The sequence below is a fragment of the Trichechus manatus genome, unplaced genomic scaffold (genome assembly GCF_000243295.1).
Source record: "Trichechus manatus latirostris isolate Lorelei unplaced genomic scaffold, TriManLat1.0 scaffold00012, whole genome shotgun sequence".
In the NCBI taxonomy this organism is placed as follows: domain Eukaryota; kingdom Metazoa; phylum Chordata; class Mammalia; order Sirenia; family Trichechidae; genus Trichechus; species Trichechus manatus.
In genome coordinates this window covers 10,136,574-10,154,771 of record NW_004443948.1, presented here as the reverse complement: position 1 = coordinate 10,154,771, position 18,198 = coordinate 10,136,574, and the positions used below count along the sequence as shown (strand labels likewise).

Here is an 18,198-nt window from a genome sequence, read left to right as displayed (position 1 = left end):
TTTTTAAAAAAGCCTTGTCAGAGAAATAGTGTATCTTTTCATACATAACAAATGCAAAGGTGAGGAATTATAAATTAGAACATGTAACATCATGGTTGATTTTGTGTTGTTATCAATAACAGATACAGTACACAGACAGGGCAGTGGTAAGATATTAATACGTTCCTGTTACGGGGAAAGCATCACAGAAGGCTTTCAGTAATGCTTCCCAGCATGCATCATCATCAGCTAGCATCACTGATTCTTTCAGAGAATCAAAATACTATTCCACTTTGAAGTTAAAGTAAATAACACATTTCAAACCTGGAGAGTCAGTGCTTTACTCAAAAAAAGTTACAAGGATGGTAAATATATAGGCTTAGCTATAAAAGCAAGTCTCTCTTCCGTACTGAATGAATTTTTAATAGAAAAACTTCCAAGTACTCCTTATTAATCATAAATGATCAGGCTAAAAACAGAAAAGCAAGCAGCCAGTATTAATATAAAGGAAAAATGAGATCTTAAAAAAAAGTGACAGATGCTTTATGTCTTATAGTGCATCATAATTTCTCAGTTGTGAATGAATTACATTAGGAATCATATTAATGATTTTAGACCTGTGGATTATTTAATAAATCATGGGGCAGTTGAGTATCTCACTGAGTTGAGTTAATTCAGCTTCTAATTGTGCTCATGTTTACTGCTGGAATTTAGCTTAGCTGTAAGAGTTGGTAAGTGTAATTTCAAGACACAAAAACCTAGTATCTAAAGAAAAAAATAGATTATTAATTCCATTAAGTCAGTCCATCAGGCCTATGTACATATACATGGGAAAGGTATTATAGTTGAGATATGACATTTCAATACTCATTCCAAATCAATCCCCAAAATATTACAAGAGAATAAACATCAGCAAAGGCAATTTTGCATTTTTTTTATTGATTGAAAGTAAAAGACATATTTTTTCAAATGTTACGTTTACTGTTTCAGGCCTTCAGAAAAACTGAGATATCAGCACTTATCAAGATACTAAGGGAACAAGCGATCACAAAATAAAACTTACCTAAAATCAAGCATGGATGAGTTCATAGATAATGACTTTGATATTTTCATTGATATAATTCTTAATTTTAAGTTATTCTTACATATTTATTACAGTGTTTCTAAACACACTTTTATAAAATAGGGCAATAATCTTGGTAATTCAGGGCAAAAATCTTGGTAATTTAGACCAAGAGCTATTAGAACAAATAAGGCCACCAAGCATCATCTTTAAAAACACACTGTATACATTAAACAGAAATAAGTACACATGACAAATGATTCAAATTTGAACTTAAGAATCAAATACATGGGCAGGAAAGTAAAATGCTTTCAACATTATATATAACACTACATTTGAAATACTAGTTGTGCAGACAGCTTGAAAACATAGAGCTGAGGATTCCTAAAATCTAAAAAATACCTCCCTATTTCTTGAAGAAAAGTTTGATACTCATTTGCATATACAAATATTGAATTTCAGACATCTGATGTTTTGGCAAGACAAGCATTATTTTGAAAAGCTCTCACATTATAAATTCTTCGACAAAGAGAACTGGAACACAAAACGCACATCTGCATTCGGTGGAGCTGAAGTCAGGACTCTTCAGTTTGGCAGATCCACATTCTGAAGGATGAGGGCCACGCGGTTTGGAATGTACACCTAAGTTAACACAATCATGTCAGTGCAATTGAAAGGAATACTGAATGTGACGCCATCATGTCAAAGGGACACAGGCATGATGCAATATCACACTGCCTTAAATTACTGTATCTTTACAATTCCATTGGCTCAGAGAAGGCTCAATTCCACAGCTCCAACAGTTTTGGTATCAAAGACTATTTTAAAGCAATGACCACTAGAGGGCTCCATATGATTTACAAAAACCAAGTTTGTCAGCTACTAGTGACATAAATGGCACTCTTATTGCCAGGCGTAGGTACTATCAGGTGGTGAAGGAAAACTGCCCTACAGTCCACAGTGCTATTCTATTCAGGAGAATAATACAAATTACAAAGCATTGTTTTGCATTGACACTTTTATTGATAATTTCTTCTCTTTGTTCCCCTGTTTTTTAAAGAACAAAAACTTAAATGAAATATAAGGGATTCTAAGTGTATTTTATACCTGTCAGCAATTTAAAGCAATCTCTCAGCTTGACATTGCACTTAAAATAAAATACACACGGCCCTGCATCAACTTCACCTTGTCTAGTCTGTCGGCTCAGCTCATTGCATTTCTTATGTCTTTTTCCCTCACTCACTAGGCTCCATCTACAGGGGCCTTTCAGTTCTTGGAACACACTAAACTCTACCCTTTCTCTGAGTCTTTGCCATGCTGTTCCCTCTGCCCAGAACACTCCTTGCCTTGTTGGTTCCTTATTTCTTGGATCTGGAAATATACCAGCTTCATGGACAGGCTTTCCTTGACCACCCTAGATGACAGGTTCTCCGCGTTATTTTCTATTACAGCACCCTTTTTGTTTGTATTTCACATATTACAATTTATAATTTTTTTTTCAAGTTTACTATCAGTCTTTCCCATTAGACTACAAGCATTATGATGGTACAGGTCATATGTCTTTATATTTCCAGCTCTTAGTATAATGTCTGGACAAATTAGGTGTTAAAAATGACTAAATAAAAGAAGGAACAGCAAATAAAGGAATAAATAATAGTGGGAGCAATACGTGCATATTTCACAAAAAATTCTATAATATACTTAAATCTGAATAACATAAAATTGAGAAGTGATTTGAATTTCTTGATGTTTATCTATTTTATATATAACATACTTAACCACTAGTAACAAAGAAAAGAGTAAAAATATTATAGATGGTTATTACTATTGCAATAATAAATCTCCATTTCTGACTTTAATATTTTATCATTTTCAGGCAATTTATCTCTAAGTGAAAGCTTGACAGATGTTAAAAAAAGTGGGGGGGAAGGCTTTTTATTGTTTAGACCCAGAATGAAAGGTGTAAAGCAAACATAGCTTAAGGAAAAAAGCAGAAAGAGAAGAAGAAAAAGAACAGCTGATTTTCATTAACTAAAACTATGGTATGCTCAATGAATCTCCACTCTGCAAATGAGCACAGTGTTTTCCATTAAGGTGTCTATAATAAATATTTCTTAGGGTCCTTTATAAAATAAAAAAACAAAAGCACACCAATACAACTGGTTAGTTTTGAACATCAAAATTAAAGCAGTTTTACAACGGTAGAATTTTGAGAAACTTGCATTATAAATGTAATGACTAGTTTTTTTTTTAACTTTTAATTAAAACGTAGTAGTGATTTAAGAAATGATCATCATCTGAGAAAAATTCCACAAATGCTAACAGCCACTCTGTAGTTCAATGTTGAACAGCGTGATTTGCAAACCAGTACTTGTAGTCAGAATCAAAGAGATAAATATTACATTCCTGCAGTATAGAGAAACTATGTAGTTAAATGCCACAATCTGTTTCCCTACAATTTACATATTTTTAGTGTCTTATAATTTTTAAACCACATAAGAATTTAACTGCTAATGGGATCTCTTCCATTCAATATCTTCTTTTTAACTGTGAAAGGTAAGGTGTTAAGAAATTGGTTCAATAAAAAGCTAGAAGTATCCACGAACAAAACAAAGTAGGGCTATTACCACCGATCGAGGCAGATCCAGTTCAAAGGGTGGCATATTTTCATAATCAAGCTACACACCAAAGCAACATAGACTAAAGCAAAGGAGAAACAAACCAAGACTCAGATGCAACACATTCCCTCCTCAAATCTTATCAAAACAGGCATGAATCAAGAGACAGTGATCTGCCTTCCAAAGAAGCTTGCCAAGTACTCATTAAGGGGCCTGTCCCTGGGTGGCCCTGGTGGCACAGTGGTTAAGTGCTAGGCTGCTAACTGAAAGCTCAGTGGTGTGAACCCACCAGCTGCTCCGTGGGAGAAAGATGTGCTGGTCTACTTCCATAAAGATTTACGGCCTTGGAAACCCCATGGGGCAGTTCTTCTCGGTCCTATAGGGTCACTACGAGTTGAAATTGACTTGATGGCAGTGGGTTTGGTTTGGTTTCCTGGGTGGTGCAAATGGTTAACATGCTTGGCTCTAACCAAAAGTCTGAAGGTTTGAGTATACACAGAGAGGACTCGGAATAAAGGCCTGGTGATTTACTTCCAAAAAATCGGCCACTGAAAACCCTGTGGAGCTCAGTTTTACACACACGGGTTTACTGTGAGTTGGAATTGACTAGATGGCAATTGGTTAATGGTTATATGTGTTTAGTTCTGGGAATCACAGTAACTGGGTTTAATTAATCAGTGGGATTGCAGGTTATAAACAGAATGGTTCTGAATTATTTCTGCTGTGAACAATATAAAACTGAAGATCAATCTACATTTCTCAGTAGCACTAGAAACTGGACAAAAGAATTTCCAGGTCCCTGTACATTAAGAAAGTTTGTCTGATATGACAGCCTTCTTATATGCAGGTAAGAAGACTCTGGTAAGCCTAAGCCTCCTGAGAAAGTTACAATGGAACACAAGGCAGGCCTAGGACAAATAAGGATAGGACCCTGCTCAGTGTGTGGCATAATAGTATTATCAGGACAAGTCAAGGTTGAGTCTCCTATCTGGATACTATACAGTTCTGGCATCCACTCTGTTTGATCCATAAACTCATAACAATTTCATTAATGAAAGGTAAATAAGAACTGTCTACTGATAATTTATAAACAATCTTATTCTCTCTTCTAATGTGAATACTGGTCTTCTATCTTTTGGAATTTTATCTGGTTCAAATTTAAGAGTTAAAAAAGGAATAACGTAATACATTTGAAGTTTGTCATATATATACTGACTTTCCTATTTGACACTTAGTGGTTAAAAAAATGCTCCAACAAATTTTACTAAATGATACTGGTCATTTTATGTAAGGAGCTTTTATGATGCCAATTCCAGTCACACTTAGAGACCTCTTAATACTGTCTACTCAAAAGTTTCAATTGATAATTGCATAATATCATTAACAGGAATATTGTGTAATTATATTTTTTTCACTGCAGTGTTAATTACCAGAATGTGCTTATTTTGCTCTAGAGCCCTTGCGGTGTAGGCAATATAAAAGAATTTATCCAAGCAAGTGATTTTTCTTAATTATGATTGTTCATGGAATTTTGAGTTTTCTTCTGTATTAAGGTTCTAAGTATGAAGATCAATTTTCTTAGTGGTTAGTAAATGACTTCCAATTATACTAAAGGACTTGAGACAATCAGAGATAATCCTTATGAAGAGGTAATTACAGACATGAACAATTTGGGGTCCCTATAACTTAATATAAGGAGCCCTGGTGTCATACTGATTAAATGCTCAGCTGCTAACTGAAAAGTCGGCAGTTCGAACCCATCAGCCACTCCACAGGGGAAAGATGTGCAGTCTGCTTCCATAAAGACTGGCAGCCTTGGAAACCCTATGGAGCAGTTCTGCTCTGTCCTGTAGGGTTGGTATGAGTTGGAAAAGACTTGATGGGAACAGGTATAATTTAGTATTGTCTGTGTAACTCTCCTTTTATAATTTTAATGTTAAAAATAGTTTTGAATTATGCAGCAAAAGAAACATGAAAATAAGTAGATTTAAACATAAATTTTAAGGACATTTAAATATAAACCATTTTTATTTAAGTACATGCATATACAAACTATTTAGTGTGTCTGTCAAAGATAATCTATGCTGATAAACAGAGCTACTATGCCCATTTATTAGTCACTAAGCCCTAGACATTTTGTAGTGAAGGTGACTTTACAAACATATGAGACAATGCAATGCATGGCTATGAAATTAATTCTTTCTAGTTATATTTATTTATGTTTCCAGTTGCTGTTGAGTCAATTCCAAGTCATGATGACTCCGTGTGTTGCAGAGTAGAACTGTGCTCCATAGGATTTTCATGGTTGTGACCATTTGGAAACAGACCACCAGGCCTTACTTCTGAGGTGCCTCTGGGTGGATCTGAATGGCCAACCTTTCAGTTAGTAGACACGCACTTAACTGTTTGCACCACCCAGTTTATCTAGTTATATTTATCTAGTTTATATATTTATAACCAACTTTTCATAAGGAATCAGACTTCCACAATATAATCCAATTCCTTTCTTAAGAGAGCCAAAATACATGCTACTTTACCTGCTCAACTCTTTATTTAAAACAAGTCTACTTTTGAACACCCAAATTTAGAATGTGAATAAACAGACCTACTTCTTCTTAATGAAGAGTCTAAGTGGCAAAGTAATTAATGCTACATCTACTGCTTTAGTCACATTTTCCTTATTGAGATAGCTTGAATTACTGTAAAGGAGTCTAATTTATTTAAGGCTCAGCATCTCCGTTCTCCCATTGGTGTCAGGGAACTTGAATTTATGAGTCAGAGAAGAGAAAGGAAACCCTTCTCACCCTAGTATACTGATTAAATAGAGGTTAACATGTAGGTTAACATCTAAGTTCCTATATCAGGAATTGAAATATAGAGAAATGATTATGTTAAAATGAATTTCCCAACAACTGCCAGTAAAGCAGAACGGAGAAGTTCTGCCCTATTGCTTTTCGGCATTTATGAGATACTCTGACCTCAGCAAATACGTTTCAATGGTAGTACACACGCAGTTATGCTCTAGCTTCACAGTTTCAACTGATGGAGCACGTAAAGATGACGCTGGAGCCATACCTACTGATGCTGTAGCATGTAGAGCTGTTTTAGGAATCCTTTGAGCTCTGTTTGTTGCTATCTTTGAAAACAGATTTGACACTTATTCAGCAGATCCTGTGGATTACTGAGCTTGCAAATTAAGCTTAGCAAATGTGTACCAGTTACAATGGGCAGAAATTCTCTGGAAGTGAAAAAAGTTCTATGTTGTCCACATGCCCCGCTTTTGCTCTCAGTGTGGGAGACAAGACAGATCTCACTGACTGTGATATCAGACCTACAGCGCTCATGGTCATGCTCAAGGAACTTGATTGGATCCCACCACAAATGAATCCATTTAATAAGGAACTCCATTATAATGAGGCTTTCTAATCCTAGGCTTTTTTTTTTTTTTTTTTATATGTGAGTTTCTTCTCTAGCTATTCCCAGAATAACTCTGGCAAGAAGAAAAATTGTATTCTTGACTTCCTGTATTTTATTGGCCCATTTGGATTCCCGTATTCTGACATTAAAATCAGTGGTCATTTCATGTGGGGCCTAAAGACTCATTTAAATGACTAACTCCTGAAGCATCTGCAGCCACCTTACTGACCCAGCTGGATCAGAATTCTACTACAGGCTGTTCTATTTCTCATGTGCTTGCAGTGCTGTATTCCGCTACCTATCATGGAGACTTAGGAGATATTCTCCATTCCATCTGCTAATTTAGAACTGCACATTCGACATTTATGAGATTAATAAGTGCTTGAAAAGTAATCTTCTGATTGCTGCTGCCACTGGTTCGTTAGCTTGTTTTAACTGTGACAGAGTATCTTTGCTCTTATAAAATAAAAACAATGCCAAGATATTTCCTGCCCACACCCAAAGATTATGAGCTCTCACTTAAGATTGTAATTTCTCCAAAGTTGGGAGAAAGTCTTCTTTAATTGTGTGTCTCCAAAGCACCTTGTGCCTGGACATAATTAAAATACCTAAATAATTATTGAACAGCCATGAAAATAATAATTTCTAAGTACATGTGCAATAGCATTTTGCACTATCCAAAAAGCTTATACAAGTCAATGAATTTATGCCTTATAAGAATCCATTGGAAAACCTAGTGGTATAGTGGTTAAGAGCTATGGCTGTGTCATGGATTGAATTCTGTCCTCCCAAAACATCTGTCAGTTTGGCTAAGTCATGAGTCTTAGCATTGTATGATTGTCTACCATTTTATCATCTGATGTGATTGCTCTATGTGTTGTAAACTCTATCACTATAATGTAATAAAATGGATTAATGGAAGTTATGTCGATGAGGTCTACAAGATTAGGTAGTGTCTTAAGCCAATCTCTTTTGAGATATGAAAGAGAGAAGCAAGCAGAGAGACACGAGAACCTCATACCACCAAGAAAGCAGTGCCGGGAGCAGAGCGCATCCTTTGGACCTGAGGTTCCTGTGCTGAGATGCTCCCAGACCAAGGGAAGACTGATGCATCACAAGGACGTTCCTCCAGAGCCGACAGAGAGAGAAAGCCTTCCCCTGGAGCTGATGCCTTGAATTTGGACTTGTAGCCTACTAGACTGTGAGAGAATAAATTTCTGTTTGTTAGAAGCCATCCACTTGTGGTATTTCTGTTATAGCAGTACTAGATGACTAAGACAGGCTGCTAACCAAAAGGTCAGCAGTTCGAATCCACCAGGTGCCCCTTGGAAACCCTATGGGGCAGTTCTCTGTCCTATAGGCTCGCCATGAGTTGGAATCGACTCCACGGCAACAGGTTTGGTTTTTTTTTTGGTCTTTGCCACATTGATCCTGTATATAATATGGAAACTTATAAAGTGAGGTGCTGATGCCACTCTAAGAGATGGACAATAGAAATAGGGGATCTAGGGGTACTGAACAGATTCTCATACCTGATTTACACCTAAATTTTTGAAAAACGAGGATTTCATCCTAATAAGAGCTTTAACAGTTATAATAAAGTCATACATTTGTCAGATACATCCTGGCCTCATAAGTGTGAAAACACATGTTTAATCCAAGTTCTTTCATGGGTAAAACAAGACAAAATGAAAAAGAGAGAGAGAGAGGCAGAGAGAGACAGAGGAAGACTGAACAATCAGTAAAAGAAAAAAAAAAGATTTAAAAAATGTAGATGTGGACCTGAGCATAATGTCTGACCATAAATTAAACAAGAAATTTCTTTAGATTTAGAGATTTGATAGATTCTACTTTTTTAAAACAGAGTTTAAACCAAGTAGTTTAAAGCAATATTCTATAATTTGTGATAATACCACCAAATAAAAGTTGTTATATAAAATGTTTTCCTCAGTAGTATGAGGACAGCATAGACTTTTATACCTAGTATAAATTCAGTCTTTAATTTACTACATGAAAGAAAAAAGATACACATTCATATGATTCTTTTAAAGTGTTTTAAATTAATTTTATTACATAGCGGGTAATGTAAAAACCTGCCTAATATAACATATTTCAGAGAAAGCAAGCACAGTAGAAGAAGGTTCTTACATAAAGAACAGAAATGTTCATAATAAAAATAATAAAAAATCGCTTTTCCTCTAAGTTTTGAGAAATAATTTATAATCCTATTAATATTCAAAATTCCTTAATTACCGCCCAAATATCCTTTACTGTTAGTTTTTCTAAAACCCAATTTAGTCCAGCACCACACGTTCACCTTGCTTCTTTATTCATTAAGTCTCTTTTAATTTAACACGGTCCCCCTTCCCTACCCCGCCTTTTTTTATGTCACTTACTTGTTGAGGAGGTGTTTCTTTGACTATAACATCACTAAAAAAATCAAAGACTAAATTAAAACCAAATGAAAATATATTAAAAACCTTACTTACCAAAAGGGAATAGGGACGCCCATTATGTTCAAAAGTCTCAGAAAAGAATTCGGTATTGTGGTCCAGTCTCTGGTGTCCTCCATATTCGGCTGCATCTGAATCTAGCACAATTTTGAATGTGCAGCTATTAAGGAAGTCACAACTTTTCAGGAGTTGAATGAGACATTTTGAAATGTGTCCTGAGATGGAAATTTAAAAGTGATTATCCTGAACACTCTTAAATCAGGTATCTATTCCTATATCCAAAGCTATGCCAGTTTAAATCAGGGCAGGCTGATCTGGATTGAGTCATTTCTTCTCTAATATGTCGAAGATTCTCAAGGATGGAATCCTTCCTATCCTTCTATCACAGCTCATCAAGGGGTCATCCAGCCTCAGACTGAATATGCCTGTTAACAGAGAATCTACTTTTCTCTTATGGCAACCCATTCCACTTGTTAGAAATCCTTCTCCACATTGACTCCTTGGTATTATTTCTACCCATGAAAGACATAGAGAATAAGTTTAATAACTTCTCTATATAATAAGCTTTCAAATATTTAATAATAGCTATGCTATCTCCTTATGTCCTCTAAATACATTATTAAATACATACTAAATATAATTCCAGGACTTTTGATCATTCCTTATTTTAGCCCCTTCCCTATCTCTGAATTCATCCATTTTCCTAGATTCTAGTTCTTAACAAGAGGGACACAGAACTAAACAAAGTACCTATCTGACCACTGCAGAAGGAAGCAGTCTTACTCTCTCCCCCGGTTATACACACCCCACTACTATTAACACAGCAAGATCATATATACATGCTATCAGTCATACTACAGGTGGATTCATGTTGTAATAATGTGTTCTGTTATCATACATCATCTGATTTTTTTCAGTGCGTTCTTAGGTATGTTAGCATTACTGTATTTACAACAAGATAAACCTTAGCTATGGTTATTACAGTGTCCTTGGGTGCTGCAGTTGGTTAATGTGCTTGGCTGCTAACTGAAAGGCTAGAAGTTCAAGTCTACGCAGAGGCATCTGGGAAGAAAGTCCTAGCTATCTACTTCTTAAAAATCTGCCACTGAAAACCCTTTGGAGCACCATTCTACTCTGACAAAAAATGGGGTTGCCATGAGTCGAGGTTGACTTTATGGCAACTGGTAGACTAGAACTGGATGATTATTATGATCAAATTTATCTTGTTCAAATGTCTAATGGTGGTACTTGAAAAAAATCACAAGTAAGCATACATTAATACTTAGTAACTTTATGTTTCTTGTAGCTCATACATAGGTTCAAGTGCTTTGTGTTTTCTTTTCTTGGTATATAAAACTTTAATCTCAAAAATGTTTGTATATTTTCATTACATACAAAATTATCACATTAATAGTACATGTGGGCAATAAACAATGAATAATCCATCATTTTCATGCCTAGGGAGACTCTTTCTGGATAAGAGATGCAGATGTCTTCGCCAAAGGAGTATCTGCTGGGAGTGTTAGCTCCATCTTTGTCAGTCCAGATCTGCCTGCTCTGATTCAACTTGAAAATAATTTTTAAAGAAAAGATGATGGATGGATGGATGGATGGATGGATGGATAGGTACATGATAGATAGTGTTTCAAAAGATGACTAGGCTCAGGCACATTCTAAAGTCACTCAATATAGGTGAAAATGACTTGATCATATCAATTTAATGGTGAAATACTGATAGTGAAAATAAATTATTAGGCATAGTAAATAAATGAAGCATTGTGAAATGAAAAGAGCTATTAAAAGTTTAGCTTTTTTCTTTATTCTACTCATCAAAAACTTTTATAAATCTTCAGAGTATAGTTTAGAGAATAACGTCCTAAAATATTTACGAAAACTAGTGAATTATAGTATCTTTTACTAAATTGCTAGTCAACAATATAGATTATTGGTAGTAATGGATGAAGACAACAAGTGTATCACCAAAATCAGTCATTCCCAACCTGTGAGTTGAGCATCAATAAATGGATTATTTTAAGGATGTTATTATAAGGGCTTTTATAATGGTCGTGTTATTACAGGGGAGGCCTGGTGGCACAGTGGTTAAGAGGTACGGCTGTTAACCAAAAGGTCAGCAGTTTGAATTCACTAGCTGTTCCTTGAAACCCTATGGCGCATTTCTACTCTGTCCTATCGGGTTGCTATGAGTCGGAATCCACTTAACGGCAACAAGTTTGTTTGTTCTTTTTTGGTTATTTTAAAAGTGTCACTGAATGAGTTATGATGTTATTATAATTGCCTGGGAATCTATATATGTATTAGGCATGGTCTGAAGACCAGCTTACGTTATTATGCATATTTACTCCTATATTTCAAAGAATGAGTGTTTTTTGATTAATAAAATACGGACTAAACAGTTGTAAAATTAATAGGAAGTTTTTGCTTTTATATTTTCTCAATTGAAGGATACTGAAAGAACTGTTTTAAGGATCCACTTATTTCTGATATTGAAAGGGATCATATCAAAAATGGTTAGAAGTTATTTAATATATATAATTTTTAACTGTAAAGGAAAAGCTGACAAAAGCCATACAGAAAGTTTCAAAACATCAGTTCAGACATATTTTCCTGATCTGTAATTTTGAGTGAAGAATACTGACTATACCATGGACTGCCAAAAGAACAAACAAATCTGTCTTGGAAGAAGTACAGCCAGAACGCTCCTCAGAAGCAAAAGATGGCGAGACTATGTCTCACATACTTTGGACATGTTATCAGGAGGGATCAGTCGCTGGAGAAGGACATCATGCTTGGTAAAGTAGAGGGTCAGTGAAAAAGAGGAAGACTCTCAACAAGATGGATTGACACAGTGGCTGCAACAATGGGCTCAAGCATAACAAAGATTGTGAGGATGGCACAGGACCAGGCAGTGTTTCGTTCTGTTGTATACAGGGTCGCTGAGTCGGAACTGACTTGATGGCACCTAACAGCATCATTTAAAGAAAAAAATCTGCTGTGGCCATTTCTTTGAAATTATTCAGCTCTGTAGCTATATTATCCAGGCAACACAATAACTTCCTTTAAAAAATGTAATCCTTAAACTCCAGAAATTCCAACAAATTAAAATACTAGATTAAAAGTAATGTTTGTAAAAACATTTTGTGTTTGTAAATTGCTACTACACATTACTTCAGTCTCAAAAAACCTCACCTTTGGGGAAAATTGCTTAGAATAAAATAGACATCAGATATTTTCAAAGAAGTTATCTGAACAACTGTTTTTTTTTTTATGGCATGTTCTCTCACTCACACTCTTTCTCTCACACACACACACACACACACAACATGAGACACATAAAGCACCGAACGCTTATATTCATCGCTTTTTCAATAAAGAATATCATCCTGGAAATATCACTTAGAGACAATTTACACCTATTTTAACTTACCTTCTTCATGTGGTTTCCAATTCCATACCAGATAGAACAAACTTAGCAGGACACTTCAGCAGGCTGTCTTTTGTACTTAGCTCCCTCCCTAACACCTAGCAGAGTGCCTTCTGGTAACTGATTCTCAATAAATCTTTGAAACTGATATTCAGGATGGCAACCTCGACTCACCAAGAAAGGCTGAATTACATTTATTATTATTATTTTTATTAGAGGAAAGTAAATTATCTTTTCTCCCACAAGCATTTACTAAGTAAAAGCAACTGTGCAAAATTCAAAATCAATCCAGATATAGTCTTGGTTTACATGCAATTTACAGCCTTTAAAGAGAGATAAGACATGCACATGTATGTCTCTAAAATAAAGCAGAAAGTGATACACAATTAGAGGCAGAGTCAAGGAGGAAAGGGATGATTGAAGGCTTGTGTATGAAAAGTCTTGAAGGCTGGTCTAGGCTATTTAGATTTATATTAGTAGTAAATATAGTAATGTTGAAGTTTTTGGAAAAGGGTATGGTGATTAATAAAATTAACCTGGAGGTCAAGGGCAGACTTGGACAGGGGAAAAGACTGAAGCCAGCAAAACCAGTCAGGAGCCTAACAACAGTCCAAGGGGTAGTAAACGTGACTAAACTCTGACAGTGGGAATGGAGAGACACATACTGATTGGTGAAAGTTTGGATGTACAACTGGGTGTACTAAAAACTTATTGGAGTCAAGGATGAAGGGAAGAAAGAGGTATAGGGGAAGCTAACATTTACTGGACATCTGTGTGGCAAACACGAGGCATTTTGCACACATTATTTCAATTTGTCCTAACATACAATTCTACATGTAAGGAAATTGAGGCTCAATTAAGAAAACAGATGTGGAAGGGGTGAATCCTTATGCCCAAGGAGAGACAATAAGTTCAGTGGCAGAACTTGGATGTACACACCAGTCAAATCTAGATATGACTACCCTATTCTCTACAATTGGGCACCTACTATGGAGAAATGTTTTCATGTACACTTTATTATTTAATTCTAAAGTTGAGATTGCATGCGTAAAGAGGCCAAAATGAAGAATGAGAAGAACAAAGCAAAAAAGAAAAAAACAGTTAAGTGATATCCATTTAAATTATGAATTAAAATTTAAAAATTAAAAGGACAAAACTCTTAACAGACACTTAATCCTTATGGATTCTGAATAGGTAAAGCTTACTACATTTGTTCTTGATCCGTTTATTGTTCATTAGGTAGTTTTATAGATGAATATAAAGTATTGGACCAAAACATTTACCTCATTGAATTTTGAAAAATACAGAACGGAGGAAATGGTAGGGATTTTTTATAGTTATTTAAAAAAGAAAGAAAGAAAAAAGCAGATCAAATAGGTCCCTATTAATTGGATGGCATCTTAAAATATTATGATTTCCTCTCATTTTAAATTCAAGAGCTTCCTAAGTATTTCATACATCTATCAACAGGATGAAGTAGATAAGAAATTTTAAGCATTATTTTATAATTTACGTCCTTAAATTTGAACCAAGGAAGAGCCATGTTCTGAATGAGGTCTGTACTAATAAGATTAAAGAACAGTGAAGGCATGAAGACTCTTAAATTCAATGGCTCTTCAAATACTTCAAAAGCTGCTATGTTTGCTCAGCCACTTGATAAAGTGTCTGTCCAAAGTGTAAGGATTTTGATGTAAGAAGTACTATCATTTATATCATTCTGCACTAAACTCACTTCACTCCTGCTGATGAAGCTAAGGAAATTTATTATAAGGTACAAGTCCTGAGGTTTCAAATTGAGTGACAAGGAAAGGGGTTTTCCAGTGACTAGGTGACCATAAAATGGCAAAGCAGATAAGTTACCACATATCTTTAAATCTAAGACATTACTGATTTTAAGATAAATTATTTTTATGTATTTCTAAAAAAGAAAACCATAATAATATCATGCCAATCATTAAGATGTATCCCAATTCAAGACATGCTAAAATGTGAAAAAAATATGCACCTTAGAGTATATATGAATTACGTATGTTATTTTCAGATCTAATTTTTTAATCGACTCACCCATATTATTATGATTGCAATGATTTCTGGGAGCTGAGTAACTCCAGGAGAGAGAAACTATACCAATTGCCAAAGGCAAAAGACGTTAGGTACAAAATTCTAAGGACTGCTCTAATTGAAGTAGATGAACAAATATCTGGTAGACAAAGAACAGGTACTCTAAAACAAGGAAAATTTTACATTCTAAAAGTCTAAAGATAATTACCTGGCACAAGGCTTGCCACAATGCTCTACCAAAATCCTTCCCTTTTTATGTTTCATGAATTGAATTTTATTTATTGCCATCCTACAATCCACAAAACCTTAGGTTAGAGCTGTATAGCATCGCAAATAGATCTGTCCCTTTATTTTATAAAATATAGCTAAATTATGCCTAATTTATTGTTTTGAACCACAGAGAGGACCATAAACTACAACTTTTAATTGTTCTCTCTGATCTCTTTCCAAATGCATGAGTAGTAAAGACTTGTGTTATGTTGCTCTATTTATTATGAATGTGTATATGTGTTTTAGGGTAGAGTGTGTGTGTATCTTATTTAGGCATTTCCATTTTTGTTCCCACGATCTACAGTATACACTAAGCTTAAAAATCATCACTGGGACTGAACGTTCTGAGATTTTAATCATTTTTTGAAAAATATTTACAGCAATGTGACATTTATGACTACGCTACTTCTGGTGGAAATTATCCATTTAGCTTTCTTCTTACCCTGACTTTGCCTAAAAAAAAAATTCCTACATCTTACAATATTTCTAAAAAAAATTAAAGCAGACAGTGATTTGGAAATAAATAGGAAATTTACTGTTGAATATATTCAAAGTATAATTTAAAATATAATGAATGACAAATGCAACTTCTCTTTAAGGGGATTTATTTATTTTTTTTACTATTACTAGTTCACATCAAAAGAAGATGGAAGAAATACACAAAGTCACTGTACCAAAAATAACTGATCAACATTCAGTCATTTTTGGAATTGGCATATTATCAAGAATCAATGATACTGAAGGAAGAAGTTCAAGTGGCACTGAAGGCATTGGCAAAAAACAAGGCTCCTGGAATTGACAGAATACCAATTGAGATGTTTCAACAAATGGATGCAGTGCTGGAAGTGTTCCTTCATCTATGCCATGAAATTTGGAAGATAGCTACCTGGCTAACTGAGTGGAAGAGATCCATATTTATGTCTCTTCCAAAGAAATGTGATCCAACTGAATGTGGAAATTATCGAACAATATCATTAATATCACACACAAGTAAAATTTTGCTAAATTCAAAAGCAGATGCAGCAGTACATTGACAAGGAAGTGTCAGAAATTCAAGCTGGATTCAGAAGGGAATGTGGAACCAGGGATATTCATTAATGATGTCAGATAGATTCTGACTGAAAGCAGAGAATACCAGAAAGATGTTTACCTGTGCCTTATTGACTATGCAAAGACTGTGTTGATCGTAACAAATTATGAATAACATTGCGAAGAATGGGAATTCCAGAACACTTAACTGTACATAGATCAAGAGGCAGTCATTCGAACAGAACAAGGGGATACTGTGTGGTTTAAAGTCAGGAAAGGTGCGCGTCAGGGTTGTATCCCTTCACCATACTTATTCAATCTATATGCTGAGCAAATAATCTGAGAAGCTGGACTATATGAAGAAGAATGTGGCATCAGGATTGCAGGAAGACTCATTAACAACCTGCCTTATGCAGATGACAAAACTTTGCTTGCTGAAAATGAAGAGAACTTGAAGCACTTAACTGATGAAGATCCAAGACTACAGCCTACAGTATGGATTACACCTCAACATAAAGAAAACAAAAATCCTAATAACTGGACCAATAAGCAATATCATGATAAATGGAGAAAATGTTAAAAGTTTTGAAGGATTTCATTTTACCTGGCTTCACAATCAACACTCATGGAATCAGCAGTCAAGAAAATCAAAAGACACATTGCACTGGGCAAATATGCTGCAAAAGACCTCTTTAAAGTGTTAAAAAGCAAAGATGCCACTTTAAAGACTAAGGTGTGCCTGACCCAAGCCATGATGCTTTCAATCGCCTTATATGTATGTGAAAGGTGGGCAATGCATAAGGAAGACTGTAGAAGAATTGATGGCTTTGAATTATGGTGTTGGTGAAGAACATTGAATATACCATGGACTGTCAAAAGAACGAACAAATCTGTCTTGGAAGAAGTACAGCCAGAATACGCATTAGAAGCAAGGATGGGAAGACTTCGTCTCACATAGTTTGGACATGTCATCAGGAGGTATGAGTCCCTGGAGAAGGACATCATGCTTAGTAAGGATGAGGGTCATAGAAAAAGAGGAAGACTCTCAACGAGATGGATTGACACAGTGGTTGCAACAATGGGCTCGAACATAGCAATCATTGTGAGGATGCTGCAGGACCTGGCAGTGTTTCATTTTGTTGTACACAGGGTCGCTATGAGTCAGAACCAACTCGATGGCACCTAACAACAACAGAAACAGTTCAAGTGAAAATTTTGGGGCCCTTGAAAAAGCAACATCTTCATGCACGAGCTGCATATGCCTTCAAGTTTGTGAACACTGTCTTCATTAAAAATTTAAATTACAACCACACATTATAATTGAGTGAAGTAAAATTATAAATTTTGCTTGATGAAAACAGTTCTCTTGCCCATGGCACCAAAGGTCACCTTATTAAATGTTACAAACCTGTGTGCTGTGTAATCATATATATATAACTTTGAAGCTTATAGTTATGCCTTAAACTGTGACTAACCTTTAGAAGCAGCTTGTCTAAGTTTCAGGTAATGTATTTAGGTGATCAGTCTCACTGAAACACTTGAAACTGGTTCTTTCAGAAAACAATCAGAGATTAATGAACATGCCCTGCTTCTAAGACTCCAGAGGTCTTACGATCATGGCTCATTGATCTTGCGATTGTCTTAGCAACATTTCTATTATTCTACTCGCTACAATGTTTGAGCACCTACTGTTAGCTTATAAGATTTATGTATTCTTTTTTTTTGCCAGGCTTATCTTCTTTTTTTTTTTTAAATTATACTTCAGGGGAAGGCTTACAGAACAAATAGTTTCTCATGAAACAGTAGTACACATATTGCTTTATGACATTGGTTAACAACCCCACAACATGTCAACCCTCTAACTTC

At 35.3% G+C, this 18,198-nt stretch overlaps 1 protein-coding gene across 1 annotated transcript in view; it reads right to left on the bottom strand.

Annotated features, from left to right (window-relative positions):
- Positions 1-349: 349 nt before the first annotated feature.
- Positions 350-18,198, bottom strand: part of GBE1 (1,4-alpha-glucan branching enzyme 1) — a 311,336-nt gene continuing 293,487 nt past the window's right edge. Inside the window, exons 15-16 of the mRNA XM_023726637.1 lie at positions 9,567-9,684; positions 350-1,684 (exon numbers count right to left, since the gene is read on the bottom strand). Coding sequence (XP_023582405.1) covers positions 1,628-1,684; positions 9,567-9,684 — 175 coding nt within the window. The 3' untranslated portion in view covers positions 350-1,627. The remainder of the gene's footprint in view (positions 1,685-9,566; positions 9,685-18,198) is intronic.